This window comes from Salvia miltiorrhiza, chromosome 2 (genome assembly GCF_028751815.1).
Source record: "Salvia miltiorrhiza cultivar Shanhuang (shh) chromosome 2, IMPLAD_Smil_shh, whole genome shotgun sequence".
NCBI classification, from domain to species: Eukaryota; Viridiplantae; Streptophyta; class Magnoliopsida; order Lamiales; family Lamiaceae; genus Salvia; species Salvia miltiorrhiza.
The window spans coordinates 66,850,575-66,872,740 of record NC_080388.1 but is presented as its reverse complement, the minus strand read 5'-3'; the positions used below and the strand labels follow the sequence as shown (position 1 = coordinate 66,872,740).

Below are 22,166 nucleotides of genomic sequence, written 5' to 3'. Positions count from 1 at the left end.
GAGCTGCCTCTTTTCCTTGAGATCTTCTGGGAAATTCTGGACCTTTTCCACAATGTGTTCTTGTAGAATGATCCCGGATTCGTCGATCTCGATCCCCAGAAACTCCATCTTCTGGGTAGCTATGACTGCCTTCTTTTCTGACAGCACTAATCCTTCTTGTTGGCAAACATCGGCAAAAATCTCCAGATGTCTGACATGTTCATGAATGTTTTTTGATGCAATAAGGATGTCATCAATATAAACAAACATAAACGAAGAATAATCTTTGAAGAGATTATCCATTTTCCTTTGGAATATCTGAGGCGCGTTGGCTAGCCCCATTGGCATGACATTCCAGACATAATGTCCTTGTGGGGTTGAGAAAGCTGTAAACTTCTTACTCCCTTCTTCCATGCGAATCTGGTAGAAACCTGATTTGCAGTCGAACTTTGAGAAAACCCTTGCACTTCTGATGCAGTCAATAAGGTGTTCTCTGCTTGGGATAAAGTATCCGTCAAACTCAAGAATGTCATTAATCCCTTTATAATTAATGACCAATCTTGGTTTTCCTCGCTTGATCTCCCCATGATTTCGAACCAGAAATCCCGGACTGCTGTAGGGTGATCTTCCTTCTTCGATCAACTTTAAATCAAGGTGTTCCTTGATTATACTCCCCATATCCTGTTGATCTTGAGGGTTCATCAGGATAGGTCTGAATCTAACAAACTCATGCTCCTTTCCAGTTTTAACTTTTAGGGTTGCTCTGAGTTGGTTCTTATCCCACCATGCCAGAGGATCCTCGTGATAACACTTCTGGATTCTCCTTTTGACGTCGGTAATGGACACCTGTTCTTCTTCCTTGATATCTTGGTGTGATATCAGGGATACTTTGAGGATTTGGATTTCTTCCTCGGAGAGATCTGGAAATCCCTCAGTTCTGCATTTGAGCAAAACCTCGCCGAATCTCCGTTGATCCTTCATTTGAGGTCGCCGGAGTCTGCCATCATCACCACGCTTGCTGCGGAATTTGATTGGCATTGAACGATGAAAAGCTCCATTGAGCCTTTGCACAATGATTTTGTGATCACAATTGGTTGTGAACACTAGCCTCCTGGCTTCATTGTCCTGTATGTACCTCTTGAAGCTTTGCAGAAAATTATTGCCGAATAATATATCTGCTCCGGTATCATGGAAATAAATTGGTGGAGTCTTGACCTTGTACCAAGGTGTCTGTCCTGCTCCACCGATCAATATTTCCGTTTGCTTTACTCCCTTTGATAGAAGCAAAATCTTTTTGGAGAAATCCCTTCCTGCAATTCGAGGTAGATCTTCTTCCACTTCTGCTGGAAAGACTCCTCGTTTTGCTGTACAGATTCCTGCTCCCGAATCCACATAAGCAGCAAAATATTCTGCTTTGAATTTCTCGTATAACATCCCAACAGAGATGTATATCGAGAATGGACTTGTCATTAGATCATCAACCTTTGACGCCCGATTGTGATCTCCATTCTTCCTGATTTCCATGACCATGGTTTATATTTGTCAAGGAAATCTCGTCCTAAGATCAGGACATCTGCTTCTTGTCCGGCTTGGCCTTCGGTCTGGATTTCAAAACCTCCAACCTCCAGAGTTCCGATGTATCGGTTGTCACCTGGATTTGCCAAATAATACAACGAACTACAAGGAAACTGATTTTCCCTGCTTGTTGTATCAAATTTTGTGGAAACTTGTCTCCATCCTTCGGGACATTTGAGTTTAACCCTCATGTCTGGAGCTGGTGTTTCCTGGATTGCTCTTCTCTCGTATGATTGAGAGAAGCTCCTTGTTATAGGCCCTGAGGTAAGCCTATTTCCTTGGAATGATAGCCTTGGTGCTCCCAGTCTGAGACTCTGAGTATGGCTAAGCACCGGCTTATCTCCAATATCAATGTCGATTTCCCCAATTTGAGGAGTCGCCACTTTGTTTAGATTGACCGCCTTGGCCACTTCCTTGAATATTTCTGGAATTTCAATAAATTTCTTTCCCAGAAATAATTCCGTGTGATGGGAATTTGATAAGGCATACGAGACTTGAAAAGTCAGTGAGTATGGCCTATTTCCATCTGTCATAAGCTCCTTCCTTTTGAAGTCCTGATAGAGGGTCAGGGCTCGACTGAAGGATGAATCTTGTAGATTATAAGCGATCTGCGGATAGTACTCGGTTATAATCCTTTTGGCATAGAGATTGCCCGAAAAAGCTCCCAGAACTGATGCTCTAGTTTCTCTGATTCTTTTGTCGCAAAGTGCGACATCAATTGGTTGGTCTGTCCCTGGGGATAGGGATGATTTGATCACCAACTGAATTGCTCCAATATGAATCCATTTCATCGTACTTGCGACTTCTGGCTTCATTTTCTTAAGATCCTGCCTAATATCTTCAGCAGGAACCAGCTGGATCTCCACCTGATTACTTGTAATCTCCATTGGAAGTGCCATTTCTCGGTTAGTGACACCGAAATAGACATGATGCTTCCTCTTGGATGGTATCAAGCTATTAAAAACTCGATTCAATCTTCCATTAGAAAATCCTTGGTAGGTCTGTACCTCTCCGGATTCCCTATTGAGTTTCTTAACCAGTTTGTTCACCACCTCTTCCTGTGGAATCAGAAAATGGCTAATGAATCCATTCTGATCCTCCTTCTGGATGTGGTGGACCTCGTGTTCCTCTTTAGTCTGACTCGTCTCCGGTTGATCCATCGGACATCCCCGAATCTTCAGAACTAAAGACTTCTTCTTGCTCATATATACTCTCATCAGAGGATATATCTTCGAATTGATACACGGGTATCAATTTCTGGTGGTAGATAGCATCTTCGATATCCGGTGTGGATTCGAATCTCCTTATCTGCCTTTTCTCGTTGTCTGGGCAATTGGTTGAAATATGCCCCTTTGCACCGCACGACCAGCAGTTGCAATCCTTAAAACTTTCATTTGCTTTGGCCTGAGTACGCCTGAAAGTTTTTCTCGCCGGGATTCTCTTTTGGTTTGAGAATCGGTTTCTTGATGGTCCGCTCCGTTGGCCTGACTTGTATGAGCGTGCCTTCTGTCTGGTCCACATAGTCCTTGGTTTCCAAGAACTTCTTCTGGACTTTCTTTCATAGGGTTGATACCTATGTTTCTTTCTGCTTCTCCTTTGATATAGCAGCTCAGCACCAATCTCTGTTATCGCACATCAATGGAGATTTCTTGTTGAGCCTTCTCAATTTCTTGAGATTTCTCAGGTCCGCCGCCTTCTGGCACCATTCGGACAACTTTTTGTGAACATAAGACATCCTTCTTGAAGCACTATCAAGAGGATATTCTCCTGGTGACACGTATTCGTTGATGAGCATCTCCCTCCAGGGACTTGGAAACTTTGTGAAAAAGAGGTCCTTGGCGGTTGTATCATCAACTACCCCCATATGAACATATAGGGTATAAAGGCGTAGAAATTCATCGAGAGCTTTTGGCTCTAGCACCACTAATCGAAGATTGTAGAGTGCCTGATGATACTTCTTGCGCTTCTCTTCTGCAGATCCTTCGAAAAAACCCATTCCCAAGAAATGGATCTTTATCTGTTTAGTAGCCTCCTTAATGATTTCATAAGGTTTTGTGCTATTAAACAGTTCTTCCCTTACTGAGATGTTGATTTTTTCCCAGTATTGTTTTGCCATTCCTGCCAAACTTGCTTCGAAGATTTTGGCAAACTCCTTTTTATCGTACTCAATTGTGGTGACTACGATATTCAAAGCTGAAGCCCACTCATCGATGAGATCCTCCCAATCTTTGAAACTGGCTTCGTCGAGGTTGAGAATCAATCCATATGGATGGATTGGTTCAAGTGTGGCCTTCCCTACAGGAGTATCCCGCATCTGTGGCCTGCGTCTTTTGGTTCGTTGGTAGTGGCTTGCATCGTCTGAAGCTCCACCTCTTTTTGACGAACTTTCTTCTTGAGGCTCGTTTTTGGGCACCTCATCTCCTTGGTTCATCTTTAGATCAACCATATTGAGGTTAGCAAAAGATTCTGCTAACTCCTGTAGATCTTCTAATCCGATTCGATCAAGGCTATTCATGAAATTTGCCTTTCATGATTCGGATTATATCCTCTGGCTGCAACTCCTTGGGTGCTGCATCAAATATAGGGGAATTCGTCGGGTCGTTGGACCATTGCTTCCGGATTTTCCCGGAACATGGTTTTCGCCTTTCAATTTCCTTCATCCTCTTCTGGATATCACGCAAGAGGGTTAGTATTTCCTCTTGTTGGAGTGATATTCTGCTCAGCTCCATTGGTAGATCATACAGCTTGACGCCATAATATTCCACCGTCTTTTGGATCTCCCGCAAGTTGACGTTGTCGGAAGAAATTGGCTCGATCTTCTGGTAGCCTGGAAAAGCTACTCCCGCCTTGTCTTTTGGTTCCATCAATCGTGGGACTGATGGGCCTCGTCTCTGGTTCGTTCAATCGCCGTTCTGGTAGCGGCGAATCCCATGAGGTTCTCATGGTAGGATTGGATACTCGTGATAATATCACGAATAATCTCGACCTCTTCTCCTCGTCGTACGTTGGTAACGAGGGCTCGATTGTTCCAGTTGAGTCCGTCTAGTAGACGGGTAATTTCGCTCTCCAAATGTTGGAGAGTGTTCCTGTATGGTACACATCTCGGACACTCGTCCGGATCCATAAAGTTTCAATGGAGTCTCCTCCCACATGGGTTAATAATAAAATAAATTAAAAATTAAATAATTCCTCTATAAAAACCCGCTCTGATACCATTTTGAGAAGCGCGGGATCAATTTGAACAATTACCAATTTTAATCATTTTTTGCTTAACAGTACGTGGCGTTGTCTCACAGTCCAGACCCAGTTTACCGAAGTAACCTATCGGGCACGAGGAAAGTTTCCAGCCGATATACTAGTCAAGCTTAATTAGGCAAAAGATGGGAAATAAAGAGAATTTAAGTGTTAGGGTAGTAATGGTATTTCACTATGAAGTGGGTATTTTTCATAGATGTTTTATATAGGTGGGTAGATTTGATAGATGTATTATAAAAGTGGGTATTAAAAACCATTTGCCCTTCTATATATCCCACATTGCATCTATATATATTTGCAAAGTTCAACAACTTTGACTTTAAAACCGGTCATGTTTGGCATGCTTGGAAGGTTCTGCTAAAGAAAATACAATTCTATAAAAAGTGAATTCCACTAGCGAATCATAAACATTAATTATATGTGTTGTTCAAATTGAGAAGGAGAAAAATATATGATAAAAGCGGTAAACAAATAGTTCCTCCGTTCCACGAAACATGACACAGTTTCTTTTTTGATCTGTTCTATAAAGCATGACACGTTTCTAAAAATGACAAAAAATTTACCTTTTATTCACATTTTCACTTTTTTACCTACGACACTTAACACATAAAATACCAATTTTTTAATTCTTGTACCAAAAATAATTGTGTCATTCTTCATGGACCAAGGGAGTACTAAAAATGAAACTCATCTTCCCTCAATCTTAGAAAAAACATGTGGACGTACGTGAACCAAAGTCACAAAAGCCTAAAGTGTTTCTTAAAGAAAACATTTTTCATATCTTTAATCCATACCGTGTTTGTATCGTGGCTGTCTCGAAAAGAGGACAAAAATAAAATAATGGGATGCACAGTCAGATCCGTCATCTGTGTGTACGGTGGCTGTCTCTGAAATTATTGGTCTAACAATTGAAACTTTAAATATGTGATGATTCACTATTGCGAAAATTATCCAATAGGATGATTCTACAACTTTGTTTCCTCCAATATTTGATTTCATCATTTTCGTGGGGCGCTGTAATTCCTAAAGAGGGATGCCCGGAGCGATGCGGGGATGTGGCAATTCCATTTCCATTCGGAGTGGGGTCGGAGTGCTCGCTGGGAGAGTATTTCAACATCACCTGCAATATGTCGAAACCCTACCTCTTCTCTTTTGATGGTTTAGAAGTGGTGGAGATAAATCCATCACAAGTCCGAGTTCGTTTTAAGCAGGTGCTGAATTCAGCTTGCTACAATGGGTCAGTGGCCGGTAACCCTACTCGGGAAGGGGGGAGCAGAACTTCGTATGGTTATTCCTTCTACAATAGTCCCTATGTTTTCTCCGACGACAACTGGCTCACCGCCATCGGCTGCAACCATATGCTCACCACCTTCACCATGGACGATGCCGCCTTCGACCATTACCAACAAACATATGGCGGCTCCTGCGCATCCTTTTGTATGAATCCCAACGACTCCACTACTGTTTGCCCGCCTACTGATGCTCCGTATCCGCCCGGCAATGCCTGTTGCTTCATCTCCATTCCAAAAGGTAACCCCTCTCTCTCCTCCCAAAGCTAATCGTGAGTCAATACCTTATCACATGACTTCAGGGGAAAACGGTACATTAAGCCAAACAATCACTATATACGGATATTTGATTATAAGGGGTGATTGTTCAAACAATAGAGTATATGATTTTCTTAAATTTTAGTAACATAATACTAATACTTTTTACAATTTTGCAATAAATTATGTTAAAATAGTAAAATTAATGGTGAGACACGTAAAAATTATGATAATTTCCGTGGCAGGCATGACTCAGGTATCTAGTGAATTAGCAAATCTAGATAGAGGCGTAGGGCCATTTGGAGATGGAAAGGTTTCGTCTTGCAGCTACGCCTTTCTCCAAGAGAAAGTAAGGCCGAATGAATCAACGGTTTCGTATCCGTTGTCGTTTCTAAATAATTCAAACGAGTTCCTGCAAGATGGATGGACGTGGAAAAATAGAGTAGCACCACCAGTAGTCCGCCTGGACTGGCGGATTAATGGAACCAGGAACTGCAGCCAAGCAAAGAAAACCATAAGTAGCTATGCTTGTCGCGATATTAATAGTGATTGTGTAGATTATAATGCTAGTGTGGGAGGCTACCTCTGCCGCTGCAACCAAGGATACATAGGAAATCCTTATCTCCCCCACGGATGCCGAGGTTACTCACATTTCAAACTTCAAATTTAATTAATTTACAACTATATAGTATATATCAAACAGATAATTAATTAAACTTATAAGGATGCCATGTTTGTATTGTGTTTTGTGTCAGATTTCAATGAATGTGAAACTAATCCATGCGATTCAAATTCAATCTGCGTCAACACTGCTGGATCTTTCAAATGCAAGTGTTCAAAAGGGTACAATGGTGACGGAAGGAAAAACGGCAGGGGTTGTATACCATCCAAATTGACTAATATCTTCATAGGTAATAATAACATACGTCACGTCTCCTTTTAATTACTTCATTCTAGTTTGAATAATTTTTGTAGCTTTGATGGATTATACATGCAGGATTAAGCTCTGGATTGGGATTCTTTCTACTCCTCTCAGTTTGTCTTTTGTTGCGAAAGGTACATCAGAAGAGAAAGAAACAATTGTGCAAACAGAAATTCTTTAAACAAAATGGTGGGCTTCTCTTGCAGCAACGAACTAAGCAAGGCGCAATTGGGGGAAACCAACTCTTCCCTGCAAAAGAGCTGGAGAAAGCCACCGATAACTTCAATGAAAGCCGAATTCTCGGGCAAGGAGGCCAAGGCATAGTGTACAAAGGGATGTTATCCGACGGAAAGATGGTGGCCATAAAGAAATCGAAACTCGTTGACAAGGATCAATTGCATCAGTTCATAAATGAGGTTGTCATACTATCACAGATTAATCATAGAAATGTGGTTAAATTGTTGGGGTGTTGTCTGGAGACTGAGGTTCCTCTCCTCGTATATGAATTCTTGCCTAATGGGACCCTTTATAATCTCATTCATGATCCTAGGATTGAATTTCCGATTTCATGGAACATGCGTCTCAAGATGGCAGCAGATATAGCAGGAGCGCTCGCCTATATGCATTCTACATCTTCCATGCCTATCTATCACAGAGACATTAAGTCTACAAATATTCTTCTTGATGAAAAGTATGTTGTTAAAGTATCCGATTTTGGTATTTCGAGGGCTCTTGCATTGGATCTAACTCATTTGACCACACGAGTCAAAGGGACTTTTGGATATTTCGATCCTGAGTATTTCCAATCGAACCAGTACACAGAAAAGAGCGATGTTTACAGTTTTGGAGTAGTTCTTGTCGAGCTTCTGACAGGTCAGAAACCTGTATCTTTAGAGAGAGACGAAGAGGAGAGAAGTTTAGTGACGCGCTTTCTTGCATCGATTGAGGATAACTATGTTGACGCCATTTTAGATCCTCAAGTTTTGGAGCACGATGGTAAGGAAGAGGTGAGTGGAGTTGTATTGCTTGCACAAAGATGCTTGAATTTGCAGGGGAGAATGAGACCAACCATGAAACAAGTGGCCACAGAATTGGAATGTTTGAGGATGTCTCAAATGCCAGCAGCTATTATCCATCAATCTGCGGAAACAAGACCTTGTGAAGCCACCAAGTCCACCATGATTTCGGATTTTGAGTACACATGGACGGCTAGTGATAGCAGTGAAGTACCATCATCATCAGATACTTATCCATTAAAATCTGAAACTGTATGACCTATTTATGTAGTTTAATTTTTAATTAATTATTGTTTTTAGTGATATAGATCATAAGCGTTGTTTCCCAAATGAACTAAGACTAAGAACAGTATCGATTAAAATGAGATTTGATCAATCCTGTAGTAGTAACCTGGCTTTGGGGGCCACATCATTCATCACTTAGAAAAAAGTTTAATTTCTTTCGAGGCAAACCACCCACGAATACGATCTCCCTTGGACTGCACTAAACCCTTAAGTTGGGTCTCGAATTTTGTGACACTTGTTGCTTAGTGATTGATTATTCAATTTTTTCTATATATTAAGCTAAATATGTAATATCTTTTGTATATTATTGTAGACAATTAAATTTGTCGACGAATTAAATCATGCCGGCATGTAAATTCATGAATTAAATATTCAATTATATTTTTTATTTTATTAAATGGGATTTTATTTCAAATTAAATAGATATATAATTAATATTTGAATATAAATGATTTAATGGGTCCATGGGCACCTAAACCCTAAAAGCCCATGCATGGAGGCCCAAAGCCTATGAAGCTCATCTCCTACATCTATAAATAGGGGTGTTCACAAATCACAAGTTGAAGGAGTGGAAGATTGAAGAGCTGAAAGTATTATTCTATTATCAAAAGTGAAGTTTTGCGGCAATATATTCATAGTATCTTCAAATCTTCAAGAATTTTGTCTAGCATTCAAGTATTCGAATCTTCAAGTATCCTTCAAATCTTCAAGAATTCTATCTAGTATTCAAGTATCTTCAAATCTTCAAATATTTCTTCGAATCTTCAAAGTGATCTTCAAGTATCCAAAGAGATCTTCGAGTATTCAAGACTGTCTTCAAATCAAATCAATCCCAACGTTCTAATCCAAATCATGACTTGAGTCCTATGAATTTAACGTTACCAAATCAAGTATTTCAAAACCTTCGAGATTGTTCGAGAATCAAATGGAAGAGAAGAACCGCATAAAGCTATCTTCATGTCTATCAAATTATTATTGTACCGCGTTTTATATTTTATTAAATTAAATTGAAATACAAAAATTTGTGTTTACAATTATATTAAACAAAAATGAAAAATATACGAAAAAATCAAAAAAAATATCTTCATAAATAAACATCAATATTGTCATAGTTACATTATATAATATGTATATCCGACTTCTCTCGATAGAGTTACGAAAAATTTTGGGTCTTAGAATTCTCATTTAGTGGATTATGCCGAAAAAATTTGAGTACGCATCTTCAATTCCAAAAAAATAATTTATTAAAACTTATGTAAATATTTTATTATTTGATTTTTATACTTAAATTAATCATTCTTCACTTAGATATCAAGATTTGCACAAGATTTAAAATTATGAACTTGGTTTATATTTATAAGAAATTATTTATTTGATTTAAGTTTGGATTTTAATTGAAGAGAATAATTCATGGGCCATTTTAGTGTTTGGGCCAAATTAAAAAATTAAGTGTCCCAATGTTGATTGAGCCGAATTATTTAGTTGCAGGAGCCCAAGTATTTAATTTCAGATATTTTTTACTTTTGTTACTCCTTTCCCACATACTCACCCAAACTCCAGTATCTCCTACTGCCCCCAAAAGAAAAGGAATAACCTCTAATCTCCATATTCTTCTTTTGCTCTTTTACAGCAAGCTTCTAATCACCAATTATTTCTTCTGCAGAACAACCAAATAGTATAAAACTTAGCTATTAAAGTTATCAATAATTAAGACTATGGTTTAAAAACTTGAATACATAGGAAAATTCCTTGAGAAATTACTTTCATAATATAAGAAATATATCATTGAAATTTTAAAAATTATTGACAATAAAAAAATAAGACAGTCACACACACCAAAAATAAAAAAAAAAAATTAAAATAATGAGGCTGGTAATCACTAATTAGATAGGTTTGGTGACATGTCGCTCTCCGTCCCGCCTAAATATACTACCATCATATATAGGCGTAAAATTATTCAAAGAGTTCTATCTCGATTGCCTTTAAAATTAAATAATACTCCTTCCGTCCCATTTTAATAAATAAGTTTCAAAATTTAAGTATGAGTATTAAAAAAATGAGTAATTTATAATAAAAATTAACAAATAAGTATAACTTTTTAGGACACATGGTCCGACCGATAAAATCACGTGTTCGCCCGGTAAAATCATGTGTCCGATCGGGCAGACATGTGATCTAGCCACCCATCGAGTCATATGTACTCTTGACTGATAGCTGTCAAATCGTTGACTTTTATGACTGATAGCTGTCAAATCGGTCAAATGTGTAAGACTTTCACAAAAAATCAAACACACCATCAACACCAAAGGGTAAAATAGGTACTTCACATAATTAGGGCATAGAATGCTTTATATGATAACTTAGGGCATTTTTACAAAAAAATTAAGAAAGTGGGCATTTTTGCCAATTAACACATAATTATTTGTGGTCACAATGATATATTGTGTAAATAATGAGTTATGTTAGGGTGTTTGTTATATATATAGGGGGAAGGGCTACCGTGAAAACACTTCTTAAAATAAAAATAAAAACATTTTTTAATGTACGAATTAATTTATGTAGAACACGTATGAATTCATCCAACATGGTTACAAATTGTGAAAATTAAATTTTTGCTACATTTGTGATTCGAACTAAGGACCACGAATTCATCCAACAAGGTTACGAATCAACCGTAGATCTTGATGATCTAAGGGCTGAAAATTGTTTATTTATATATTTTAATAATATTTTAGCCATCCCCTACATATATATATATATATATATATATATATATATATATATATATATATATATAGAGAGAGAGAGAGAGAGAGAAGGGTTCAACAGAGAAGCTAAATATTGTAGAGAATAGAGAATTCATAAAATAAAAACAAACAGATCTATAATTTTAATGAATAGATCAATGTACCACATGAACAACAATTTGCCAAGGGTTCGAATCCTGCTGGTGGTGAGTTTTTCTTTATTTTTACTAAATACGACTGTTCATTACTTATGTTGATCTGTTCGTAAAATGAATAGATTTGTTCATAATGAATAAAAAGATAATTCTCTATTGAACTCAACCCTATATATATATATATATATATATATATATATATATATATATATATATATATTAAGGAAAAACGAGAGACCGCTTTATTGATCACACGAACATGGGATATGAAGACTACCCACCACAGAAACCGGGGGTTCACTCCAAACATGATGTGAAAGAAAATCTCTCGCAAGTTTCGCCAAACCATGGGCCATAGCATTTTGATCGCGCTTAACATGAACAATACGAAACTCCGGCAAAGAAAAAAGCTCGGACCGACAAAGTTCCGCAATGGTGCCCACCTCCAATAAATTTCTCTCTCTCGAGATGAAGTCAGGATGTCTGTTATATATTAGATTTCATTTTATATAGTGGTCTATTGAAATAGAACTTCCAAATAAGGTAAATGACCCTATTTAAATATAGATATGTGTATATAAGGTTAGGTTTAGTGAGTATGCTATTTTTCGTGAGAAATCAGAATACTGAAAAAGTCAATATATAGTGTTTAATAAGCTAGTATAGAGTGTTGAATAACGGTATTAAGTTGATTGATAAAATTTTCGCTCCCTTCAGAATTTGAACCCATATAAAATTTCGCCCACTCCAGGTAAATATCAGTCAATTGATTTGAAAATCTAACGTTCCATATTTATTCTCATTTCTCACCACATTTGTTCATTCTCATTTAATCTTCTTCCACCCCTCCCCTCCAATATATATATATATATATATATATATATATATATATATATATATATATAAACTTCTTTTATGTAATATATCAAATTAATGCTATTGTCGTGATCTTTAATTTACTATGCATCTTGTGTGTGTATATATATATATATATATATATATATATATATATATATATATTATTAAGGAGATAGCATGATTTTTCGCAAAAGAATAAACTTATAGGAAAGAGAAAAAAAAATAGCAAATATAGCATACAAAAATAAGCCTTCAATTTTATTACAATCGATTAAAAATTAAATTCTACTTAAAGTTTATATTTTAATATATAATAGATTAGTTATAGAGCCAACTTTTGAGATAGTCATATTGAGCAATGAAACTCAATATTTGGCCAAAAGTATCAACAACAAGCAAAACAAAAAAAATACTGATTTGGTACTTTTGAGACAATTGAGAATACTAATGTCAAAAGTACCAACATAAAAAAAAATAAAAATAAAAATCAAGTAATTTGATATTTTTGGTACAAAAGACAATATTAGGGTCAAAAGTACTAAATTACTTGATATTTTTTTTTGTTTGCTTTTTGTTGGTACTTTTGGCACAAATTATAACATTAGTATCAAAAGTATCACCCAAACCCGAACGTTCAATCCGATTCGATCTGCCCAAATTAAGAACAATATTACAATTTAAAACTGCAAAAATTAGTTAAAATTTGTGTTTTAAGATGAAATGATTAAATATTGAGTTCAATCCCCAATATAATTATATGAGTGTGTATTCTTTTAGTTATATATGTCAGCATTTAATTGTTTCAATATATATATATATATATATATATATATATATGGTGTGGTTATAATGAGAACCACACTTATCGTGAGAACATAAGAACCATTAAAATTAATGCATCTGCTATATAAATTAATGCATTCGCTATTAAATTTAATGCATCCGAAAATAATAAAAAATTTGCTCCCTTCAGGATTCGAACCCAGGATCTGCATTCATCCACCAAGATGATGCATCCACCGTAGATCTTGATGATCGAATGGCTTAAAATGGTTCTCCGTTCTAATTTTATTTAGTGGTTCTTATTTGAACCTCTCCCTATATATATATATATATATAATATATATATATAGATATATATATATATATGTATATATATATATATATATATATATATATATATATATGCATGTTAGCATTTAATTGGAACAGAAGTTTACAACATATATGATCGGCAAGCCAAATTTGACTCACGTTTACGTATCGGGTTTTCTTAACTAATTGTATAAAATCACGTAGAAATAATCGCATACTATAATAAGTTAATTATCAATATATATGAAACATTTTAATAAAAGAAAAATATTTTTGTCTTCGAATGAGACTCGAACTAGTTTTTGATTTAGATGGACTGGGTAACTCCGTGTAATCTCTTTGAAAATTGAATGGTCAAGCCCTCAAATGACAAATAAAATGTATACAAAATGAAGCAAGTTATCCTTAAAAAACAATCCACAAATTGGTCATGATCTACTAAAGCAATTCCACTCATGAGGGGTCTACACAAAAGTTTAATATTTGTAAGTACCTTTTATATTACTCTAATATAGGTTGGCATGATTATACATGTTTGAATGTTTATTTTTTTCGGATTAGGAGTAAATCTGCAATCGCTATCTATATTAATTGAATTTTAGATCTTTAATAAAAAAAAATCAAAAAAATACGTTGCACCTGTATTAGTGATGGTAGTATATTTTCGCTCGTTAGCTTATTTCATTTTTCTTTTCTTTTTATTTTTTTTGTCCATATGGCACTATTGAGAAACACCCACGCGAAATAAATTACAAAAGGTTTGACTTGATATTTATTTTCAAAATGCGGTCCTCAAATTGCATATAAATATGTATAAAATGTGGTCCTCAAATTGCAAAAGGTTTGACTTGATATTTACAAGATTCAATTAATGAAGACGAGTAATGAGTTGACATGGGGACTTTTTCACATGTATCAATTGATTCAATTTGCTTATTCAGCCGCTCATAATCTAATTCTGCCATACTTTAAATTTGTCCGATCCTGTCAGGCCAAGTAGTCTTTTGAATTTTCTCATCGCAGGTTACTTAATGTAGTAATTGCATATTTAGAGAATTAATGAAATTGTACTCCCTCCGTCCCACGAGTGCCAACCCACGAATCTTGACACGTTTGATTTCGGCATGAGAATTAAGGAATTGTAGATTAGTGTTTTAATTGTGTAGTTAATCAAGTATAAAAGTGATAAAGTATGAGAGAAAATGTAATAATTATTACTTTATTTGAAAATGTGTCAAGATTCGTGGGACGACTCAAAAAGAAATACGTGTCAAGATTCGTGTGGACGGAGGGAGTATATTTTATTCTATTAGGACTTCGATAATAAAGAATAATTAATTAATTCACATAGATCGACAAATCGTACTAACGTTTTTGAGATCAAGGAATTTCACGGCCGCAACCCGCCCGCTAATGCCAAATTGCCAATTACTAGTACTATTTAATGTGACAGACTTCCTTTTCAATTTTAAATTATTAAAATTAAAGAAAGCATACGTAGTCATCACTGGTCAAGGTCTGATCCATTCTAAATATATATAAATAAAACCGGCCAGCATTATATGAAACAATAATAAATAAACTATGAATCGCTATAAATACGAAAATATAATTTCAATTTGAGTTCTCTCTCCGCATTCAAAACTCCGTTTACTTATTCAAACAAACATGCTTCTCCAACTCTCTCTCCTCCATTTCACGATCTTGCTTCTCTCAACAACATCTTCATCCGGTTCAATCGCCAAACCGGGATGCCCGGAACGGTGCGGGACCCTATCGATCCCGTACCCGTTCGGAGTCGGGTCGGGTTGCTCCATGGAGCGATCCTTCGACATCAACTGCAACGCTTCCTACGATCCGCCAAAGCCCTTCCTCTCCATCCTGAATGCAGAGATCATCGGAATAAACCCGACGAATATTCGGATCAATTTTCCGAACCTGGCCCTCTCATCCTACGGTCAGAATGGGAGCATCTTCAGTGTTATCTATAGATTGTCGTCAACTCGATACATGTTCTCCGACCAGAACTGGCTCACCGCCATCGGCTGCGATGACATGGCGGCGGTCACCGGCCAAGCTAATCGGAGCTTCAGCGGCGGCTGCGTGTCGTATTGTCAGAGCGCAGATGATTCTGGCGGCGTCGCGTCGTGCCCGGATGATACCAACGGCTTTGGGCTTGGCACCGGTTGTTGCCGCACCCCTATTCCTAAAGGTATTTAAATTTCCTTTTATTTAATTCTAAATTTTATTTGTTCGGGTTATAAAAATGATTATGTTTTTTTATATTTTTGGTTCTTCTAGGTTTGGTGATCAATTATGGAGAATGAATCAAACAATTAATTTCATTAACCGTAGATGACTTAGAGGATTTTTTTAGAATAATAACTTAAATTAATTGGGATAAAAAATTTCGAACTTACAAAAATAGGGAGCTATTAATAAGTAATGCACTCATGGAATAATTCTCAATTCATTTTAATAGTTTTGGGCTTATACTTGCACGGACCGTGCCTACAACATTGAAAGTAAAGCCTAATGAAAAACCATCTAACTCGTTAGAGACTGTAGTCAAAGCGTAGCAACTATAATGATACTCTTTCCAGACAGCCCATAGTCGTCGTGTTTAGGTGATATAGTTGCGACAAATTAAACACTAGCGCTATTTCAAATCGGAAATTTATGAATACACTAAATTTTACGATATTTAGTAGTAACTAGCTCGTAGATGTTCGTATATTTTAAAGGTGCGTAAATATATATTTTAAAAATAAAGATTAGGATAACAATACTATGATATTACATTATTGGCCTTAAAATAAATTTAAAAATAGGGACATATTAAGCAAATCAAATTTTGTAAAATAAGGCTCTTTTATAATAGGTATAGATTTATGCTCAAATATGAAGGATTTTTAAATATATAACCTACCGACGTAGTATTATCTATGATTACAGTTAAACTTAAAAGGATTCTAATATGTGTGCGGTAATAATCAAAGATCTATATATTAACTTCTTTTTTACATGTTTTGTGTTTTAGAATATTTATTTAAATTCCCACGTTATAGTATTATAATTAAGTTGTTGCCTTATATTTTGTTTAGTTATAAATCTTCATATTTACGATCCTTCTATACTCATTTTTATTTTTAATCAAATGTGTCTCAATTTATATCTAAGAATGAGGCTAGTGGTAATAATTCATCTAACAATAAATTAAAAGAAAATCCTTTTTTTCCTTTTATAATACACTAGCTCTCTACCATCTAGTGGACCTCATTTAATAAAGGGTCCAACATTTTCCTAGCTACCAAAATCACAATAGGATAAATTTGTAAGCATTGTGAATCTTATCAATATACCTTACCAAATTGATTGGTGATACACTTTTCCAACTTCTATACCCATTCAAACAATAAAACAGAGAGTATTTAAAAAATTACAAAACAACACATTATCTGTATGATTTAATTTGACAATCACATGCAATGCAGGCACTACAAACTTGTTCGTAAATTTGACGGACGTACATAGAAACTGGAGGGCCAACAAGCTATTCTCCACTAGCTACGCCTTTGTGGGAGAGAAGGTCACCTCCAATTTTTCATACCGTTTGAACGACTTAAATAATGCCACAATATTCTTTAGTGATAATTGGGCTGCCAAAAACACGCCGCCGGTGCTCCTCGACTGGAAGATGGGGTCGGAGAATTGCGACAAGTCAACACGAAACCCGACCACCTACGTGTGTCAAGGTAACACTGACTGTGTTGATTTCGATACCAACATTGAAGGCTACCTCTGCAACTGCTCCAAAGGATACGAGGGCAATCCTTACCTCGACCCAGGATGCCAAGGTTGCTGCATCTTAATTTCCGATTATAAATACATATATATTTTTGTATATTCAGAGGACTGCACACTCTATATATAGTACTACCTAATTAAACCGGTTTTGATTTCTTGGATTCATAGATGTCGATGAATGCGCTGATAGTCCGTGCGATCCCAACGCGGTTTGCACCAATCTTCCCGGGAGTTTTAACTGCTCGTGTCGGAAAGGATATAGTGGCGACGGAATGAAAGACGGCACAGGTTGCACTCGTCTGCCGCCCTCTACAATTATCAATGTCGCCATAGGTAACACACATCCCCCACTCAATTAACATCTATATAATTAATAAAGGGTTCATCGTCGAAAATAATACTAATATAACTTTTCATACGCCTCTTAAAACTTTGCAATTAATTAACTTTTAGCAATTACTCCCTCCGTTTTTTTTTTTAAATGTCCCATGGAAAAAAAAAAGTATATATCAAGGAAGTTCGAGTATTATCTTTGTGCCCATATTTATTATTTTCAAAATATAATAAATTTATTCTCAAATTTTGAAATAGGACACTTAAAAAATGGTAAAGTAGGAACTTTGTTATTTTTTTATTCTCAAATTTTGAAATAGGACACTTAAAAAGGAACAATAAATTTATCTTAATAGGACACTTAAAAAAAACGGAGGGAGTGTAACATTTTCAATTATTGAGCTGTAAAGCGATGTCTTTTGTTGATACATATTGGATGAAGAATTAATTGTTGATATTGTAACTGCAAAATTTTAAAACTACAGTGTTGTACGTTTTAAAAGACGAATAAAAATTGCAAATCCAAGTAATGATTGTCGAATTTTATTTCCTCGCCATTAACCTATCCTGTTATATATTATTGTATGGAGTAGCATAATAAAATAATATACGACACTAAAATATCTTTGAAGTATTTTCTTTTCATTATTTCCTTTAAGGTGCGTTTACTTTGATTGTAAAATTTTCATTGAAAAAGAATGGATAAGAAAATATGATAAAATATTATCTTTTTTTCTTCTTTTCTTGTCATATATATGTTTACTAGAGATGAAAAGATGGGAAAATATTGGAATATATTTTTACACCCCTACCCTAATTTAATATTACAATATTAGAGAGAAAAGAAATGAAAAAGAGCGAGAAAATTTTTCACCTTGTCCGTACAAATTTTTTCATCATTCTAAATTGATGAAAATATATATACTTCTCTCTTTTTTCCATCAAAGTAAACTCGATCACTTTTAATTACTTGTTACATTTAATTAGTAGCTAGATTGAGTATTTTACTTATTTATATTTTTTGCAAGTAATTTAATTAGTAGCTAGATTGAGTATTTTATTTATTTATATTTTTTGCAGGTTTGGGTGTTGGATTGGGGTTTATACTAGTACTCGCGATATGCTTCTATCTATATAAGGTAATGCAGAAAAGAAAGAAGAGAATTGACAAAGAGAAATTCTTTGAACATCTTCTCTTACAACATCAAACAAACGAAGGCACACTCGAAAGAACAAAACTTTTTCCCGCAAAAGAGTTGGAGAAAGCCACTGATAACTTCAACGTGAGCCGAATTCTCGGACAAGGAGGTCAAGGCACTGTCTATAAAGGAATGTTATCCGATGGTATGATCGTGGCTATCAAGAAACTGAAGTTGGTCGACGAGGATCAACTGGAACAGTTGATAAACGAGGTTGTGATATTGTCGCAGATCAACCACAGACACGTGGTGAAATTGTTGGGATGTTGCTTGGCGACTGAGGTTCCTCTCCTCGTATACGAATTCGTCTCAAATGGGACGCTTTTCGAGCTCATTCACAATCCTAACGCTGACATTTCACTTTCATGGAACATGCGTCTGAAAATCGCTTCAGATATAGCTGGAGCACTGGCCTACTTGCACTCTGCATCTTCGGTCCCTATCTATCACAGAGACATCAAGTCAAGTAATATACTTTTAGATGAAAAATATGTTGTCAAAGTGTCAGATTTCGGAACTTCCAAGGTTGTGGCAGTGGATCAGACTCACTTAACCACCATGGTGAAAGGGACATTCGGGTATTTGGATCCGGAGTATTTCCAGACGAGTCAGTTTACAGACAAGAGCGACGTATATAGTTTTGGAGTAGTTCTTGTGGAGCTTCTGACAGGACGGAGGCCGATATCTACGGATACAACAGAGGGCGACAGGAATCTAGCGTCGCGATTTCTTGCTTCGATGGAAGCTGGTGATCTAGACACAGTTCTTGATGCCCGGGTGTCGGAGGAGGGCGGGAGGGAGGCGGTTATTACGATTGCGAGGCTTGCTCAAAGGTGCTTGAATCACAAGGGGAAAATGAGGCCAACCATGAGAGAAGTAGCAACTGAGTTGGAAAGCATTAGAATGTCTCAAATGCCTTCAACTGCAAGGAATGAAGCTGAAGAAACTAGTGTCTATGAAGTCAAGCCTATGCTGATTTCAGACATAGATTACACATGGGCTAGTGGTAAAAGTGAGATCTCATCTCCATCGGATACACGTCCATTTATTCCTGATGATATAGTGTGAGTGTGACCTTGTTTGTGTATGTTAGTTAGGAATTGATCGATTTTAGGTTTTTGTTTTATTTTATTTAGAGTGTTAATTATTTGTTGTATAACGCAATTTATTGTTTTTGCTTGGCTATATATATAATTTAACAACGGCATCCATTAGTTCTTGATTTTCATCAACTCGGAATATCCATTAGTTCTTGATTTTGTAACTGCCGCTAGAAATTCTTTGTTGCATGTAATTATTCCCCATCCCCCATGACACAGATTTTAATTAATAAAAAAGTTATTTATAGTATTGATAGTGAATAAAGGGTCTCACATTGAAGATATACTGTTAAGTATACTAATTAGTGGCGGAATCAAAATGCAACCTCAGTTTTGACACAAGTCAATTTTATATCCCTACTTAACGTGGATTGGTAAGTGGACCATTCAAAAACCCGTTGCAATCTTATGACTAAGTGTTAATAATTCTAAAATTTAAATCTGGTATAATTCTACCATTTCCTCCTCTAAAAATAGAATAATTAGACCAAACATGAAGAGTGTCAAACTACGTTTGTCTTATAGTGCAATACACATTACGTTTATGATATAACAATAGCAATTAAATGAATTAGGAAGTTAATATGATTGAAGCCTCAAAAAGGGGCAGAAAGGGGCTCTTTAATATCCCTACACTCCGGTGATGATTCCACTACTAAACATTGGCAATAAGTCTCCACAGTAATCTCTTCCTTGATAACTGCTGCCCCTTCGCCCTCCTCCGGCGGATTTTCGCCTGAAACTGTCACCACCACCGCCGGCTCTTTGATTCCGACCACCTCTTTCAGTCCCTGCAGCTATGGAACATCGTGGAGCGAGGTAGTAGCTATTACATATGCGAGTTATATGAAAATAAATTTGTTTCATGCCGAAGTTATACAATTAATACCATTTCCACTGATTTTACAAATTAATACCTCGTTGAATATTCAAAGCTTTAGAAAGTGATCGTTGCAAATATCAAGTTCAAATATACTTTAAATTCAAAATTTAAAATTTCACGGTCGTGAATAACACAATTTATATCCTAATTTGTAATTACAAGACAATTTTAGAACTTTTATTTTCAACATATCAATTTCCTATGTTTGTCTAGCGTAAACAATGTCATTTTATCAATCAAATGATATACACGATGAAAAATTTGGCATGTTTATAATTGTAAAAATAAATTAAATATTGTGTTGTAATTATAAAGTTTTATAAAAAAAAAATTAAATATTGTGTTGTAATTATAAAGTTTTATAAAATTATGTTGTGATTGTAAATTGGAGTAAATGTTGTGTTATTGACGACAATCCAAAAATAACGTTTAAATCCAATTCTTAAAAAGAAAATAAACCTCAGTAAACATGGTTGATGCTTCATCTGGTTCCTTTGTCTGAACAATGTCAACAGCAATTTCCTGCATCAAATTCCATCGAGCACGTAAAAGTAATGTTTAACAACACATATATTAGCAATTTAAGTAATCTTATAAACACAAGGTAACTAAGAATATGAAATTATTTCCTAAAAAAAAAAAGAATATGAAATTATTTCTTTTATTTATATTAATCAAGAAAATATTCCTACCATATATACACATGTATAAATGCATAATTTTTTCCTAAATTTATGCCCCCCCGAAAGACAAGCGTATATGAAACACGAAATGTAATACAAATGCAAATGAAAAGTCAATCCCATATATAAAGTATAGCATCCATGAATATTTATGTCAATCATACAAAATAACTCATATTACTATTGATAAGCAACCAAAAGAGAGAGTACATACTCTGGCGTGATCAAGTTGCCCTTGTTTTAAGGTGCGAGGCTCCAACTCAATTGAACAACAGAAGTTTGCCATGAACGAAATACAAATCCAAGATTTCTCATAAAAAATACTAATAATAATTCAGTTGATCTTGAGCATCAATTACTTTTTTTGTCAGTATAGATAAGATAATATATACAGTTAAACCATTTTATATTCAAAATTTTCAAACTGGGAATTCACGGATAATTCACTTTATGTAGGGAAAATTTGAGGTTGAGAAATAATCGACACCTTGTGCCTCTAGTTTTTTGAACAACTTTTTTTTTTTCACACTTTTTTAGTGCATGTAGTTTTTCACTCGTGAACAATGAAATAAAGTAGGCTCACGAGACAAAAATTAATACTCCCAGATTTTAGTCTAATTGGTTGGGCGATAGATTGAGCTACAAGATGTTATGAGAAACCAAGATTCCCATTGGTAATCAACAAGAAACAAGTGATTTTATTGTTACAAGAATCTGGAGCTTCATT

General features: G+C 35.6%; 3 protein-coding genes across 4 annotated transcripts; 2 read left to right on the top strand and 1 right to left on the bottom strand.

The window, feature by feature from the left end:
- The first annotated feature begins 5,612 nt into the window (after nt 1–5,612).
- On the top strand, nt 5,613–8,602 carry LOC131013198 (wall-associated receptor kinase-like 1). Its single transcript, XM_057941263.1, has 4 exons — nt 5,613–6,339; nt 6,602–6,997; nt 7,112–7,267; nt 7,354–8,602. The coding sequence occupies exons 1-4, from the start codon at nt 5,769–5,771 to the stop codon at nt 8,550–8,552; spliced, it is 2,322 nt and encodes a 773-aa protein (XP_057797246.1). The 5' UTR covers nt 5,613–5,768; the 3' UTR covers nt 8,553–8,602.
- A 6,401-nt stretch (nt 8,603–15,003) lies between these two features.
- Nucleotides 15,004–20,001, top strand: LOC131013200 (putative wall-associated receptor kinase-like 11). Its single transcript, XM_057941266.1, has 4 exons — nt 15,004–15,646; nt 16,929–17,291; nt 17,410–17,574; nt 18,655–20,001. The coding sequence occupies exons 1-4, from the start codon at nt 15,103–15,105 to the stop codon at nt 19,839–19,841; spliced, it is 2,259 nt and encodes a 752-aa protein (XP_057797249.1). The 5' UTR covers nt 15,004–15,102; the 3' UTR covers nt 19,842–20,001.
- Nucleotides 20,002–20,331: 330 nt separating this feature from the next.
- On the bottom strand, nt 20,332–21,884 carry LOC131013197 (uncharacterized). 2 transcript variants are annotated; one of them, XM_057941261.1, is made up of 3 exons: nt 21,654–21,884; nt 21,216–21,278; nt 20,332–20,670 (listed from the first exon to the last, which is right to left on the bottom strand). In XM_057941261.1, exons 1-3 carry the CDS (start codon nt 21,723–21,725, stop codon nt 20,470–20,472), a joined length of 336 nt encoding a protein of 111 aa, XP_057797244.1. In that variant the 5' UTR covers nt 21,726–21,884; the 3' UTR covers nt 20,332–20,469. The 2 variants fall into 2 exon arrangements, with proteins under 2 accessions (XP_057797244.1, XP_057797245.1); XM_057941262.1 differs by having other exon boundaries at nt 20,332–20,664; nt 21,654–21,860.
- Between the last annotated feature and the right edge of the window lie 282 nt (nt 21,885–22,166).

What these genes read in the sequence shown, in the direction of transcription:
- LOC131013198 (XM_057941263.1), top strand. Translation starts at nt 5,769, where the DNA reads ATGATTCTACAACTTTGTTTCCTCCAATATTTGATTTCATCATTTTCG. An exon ending in CTTCATCTCCATTCCAAAAG is followed by an intron (nt 6,340 to 6,601) that starts GTAACCCCTCTC and finishes TTTCCGTGGCAG; the next exon opens with GCATGACTCAGGTATCTAGT. An exon ending in ATTGACTAATATCTTCATAG is followed by an intron (nt 7,268 to 7,353) that starts GTAATAATAACA and finishes TTATACATGCAG; the next exon opens with GATTAAGCTCTGGATTGGGA.
- LOC131013200 (XM_057941266.1), top strand. Translation starts at nt 15,103, where the DNA reads ATGCTTCTCCAACTCTCTCTCCTCCATTTCACGATCTTGCTTCTCTCA. An exon ending in CCGCACCCCTATTCCTAAAG is followed by an intron (nt 15,647 to 16,928) that starts GTATTTAAATTT and finishes CATGCAATGCAG; the next exon opens with GCACTACAAACTTGTTCGTA. An exon ending in AATTATCAATGTCGCCATAG is followed by an intron (nt 17,575 to 18,654) that starts GTAACACACATC and finishes TATTTTTTGCAG; the next exon opens with GTTTGGGTGTTGGATTGGGG.
- LOC131013197 (XM_057941261.1), bottom strand. Translation starts at nt 21,725, where the DNA reads ATGGCAAACTTCTGTTGTTCAATTGAGTTGGAGCCTCGCACCTTAAAA. An exon ending in GGCAACTTGATCACGCCAGA is followed by an intron (nt 21,279 to 21,653) that starts GTATGTACTCTC and finishes AATTTGATGCAG; the next exon opens with GAAATTGCTGTTGACATTGT. An exon ending in CATCAACCATGTTTACTGAG is followed by an intron (nt 20,671 to 21,215) that starts GTTTATTTTCTT and finishes GATGTTCCATAG; the next exon opens with CTGCAGGGACTGAAAGAGGT.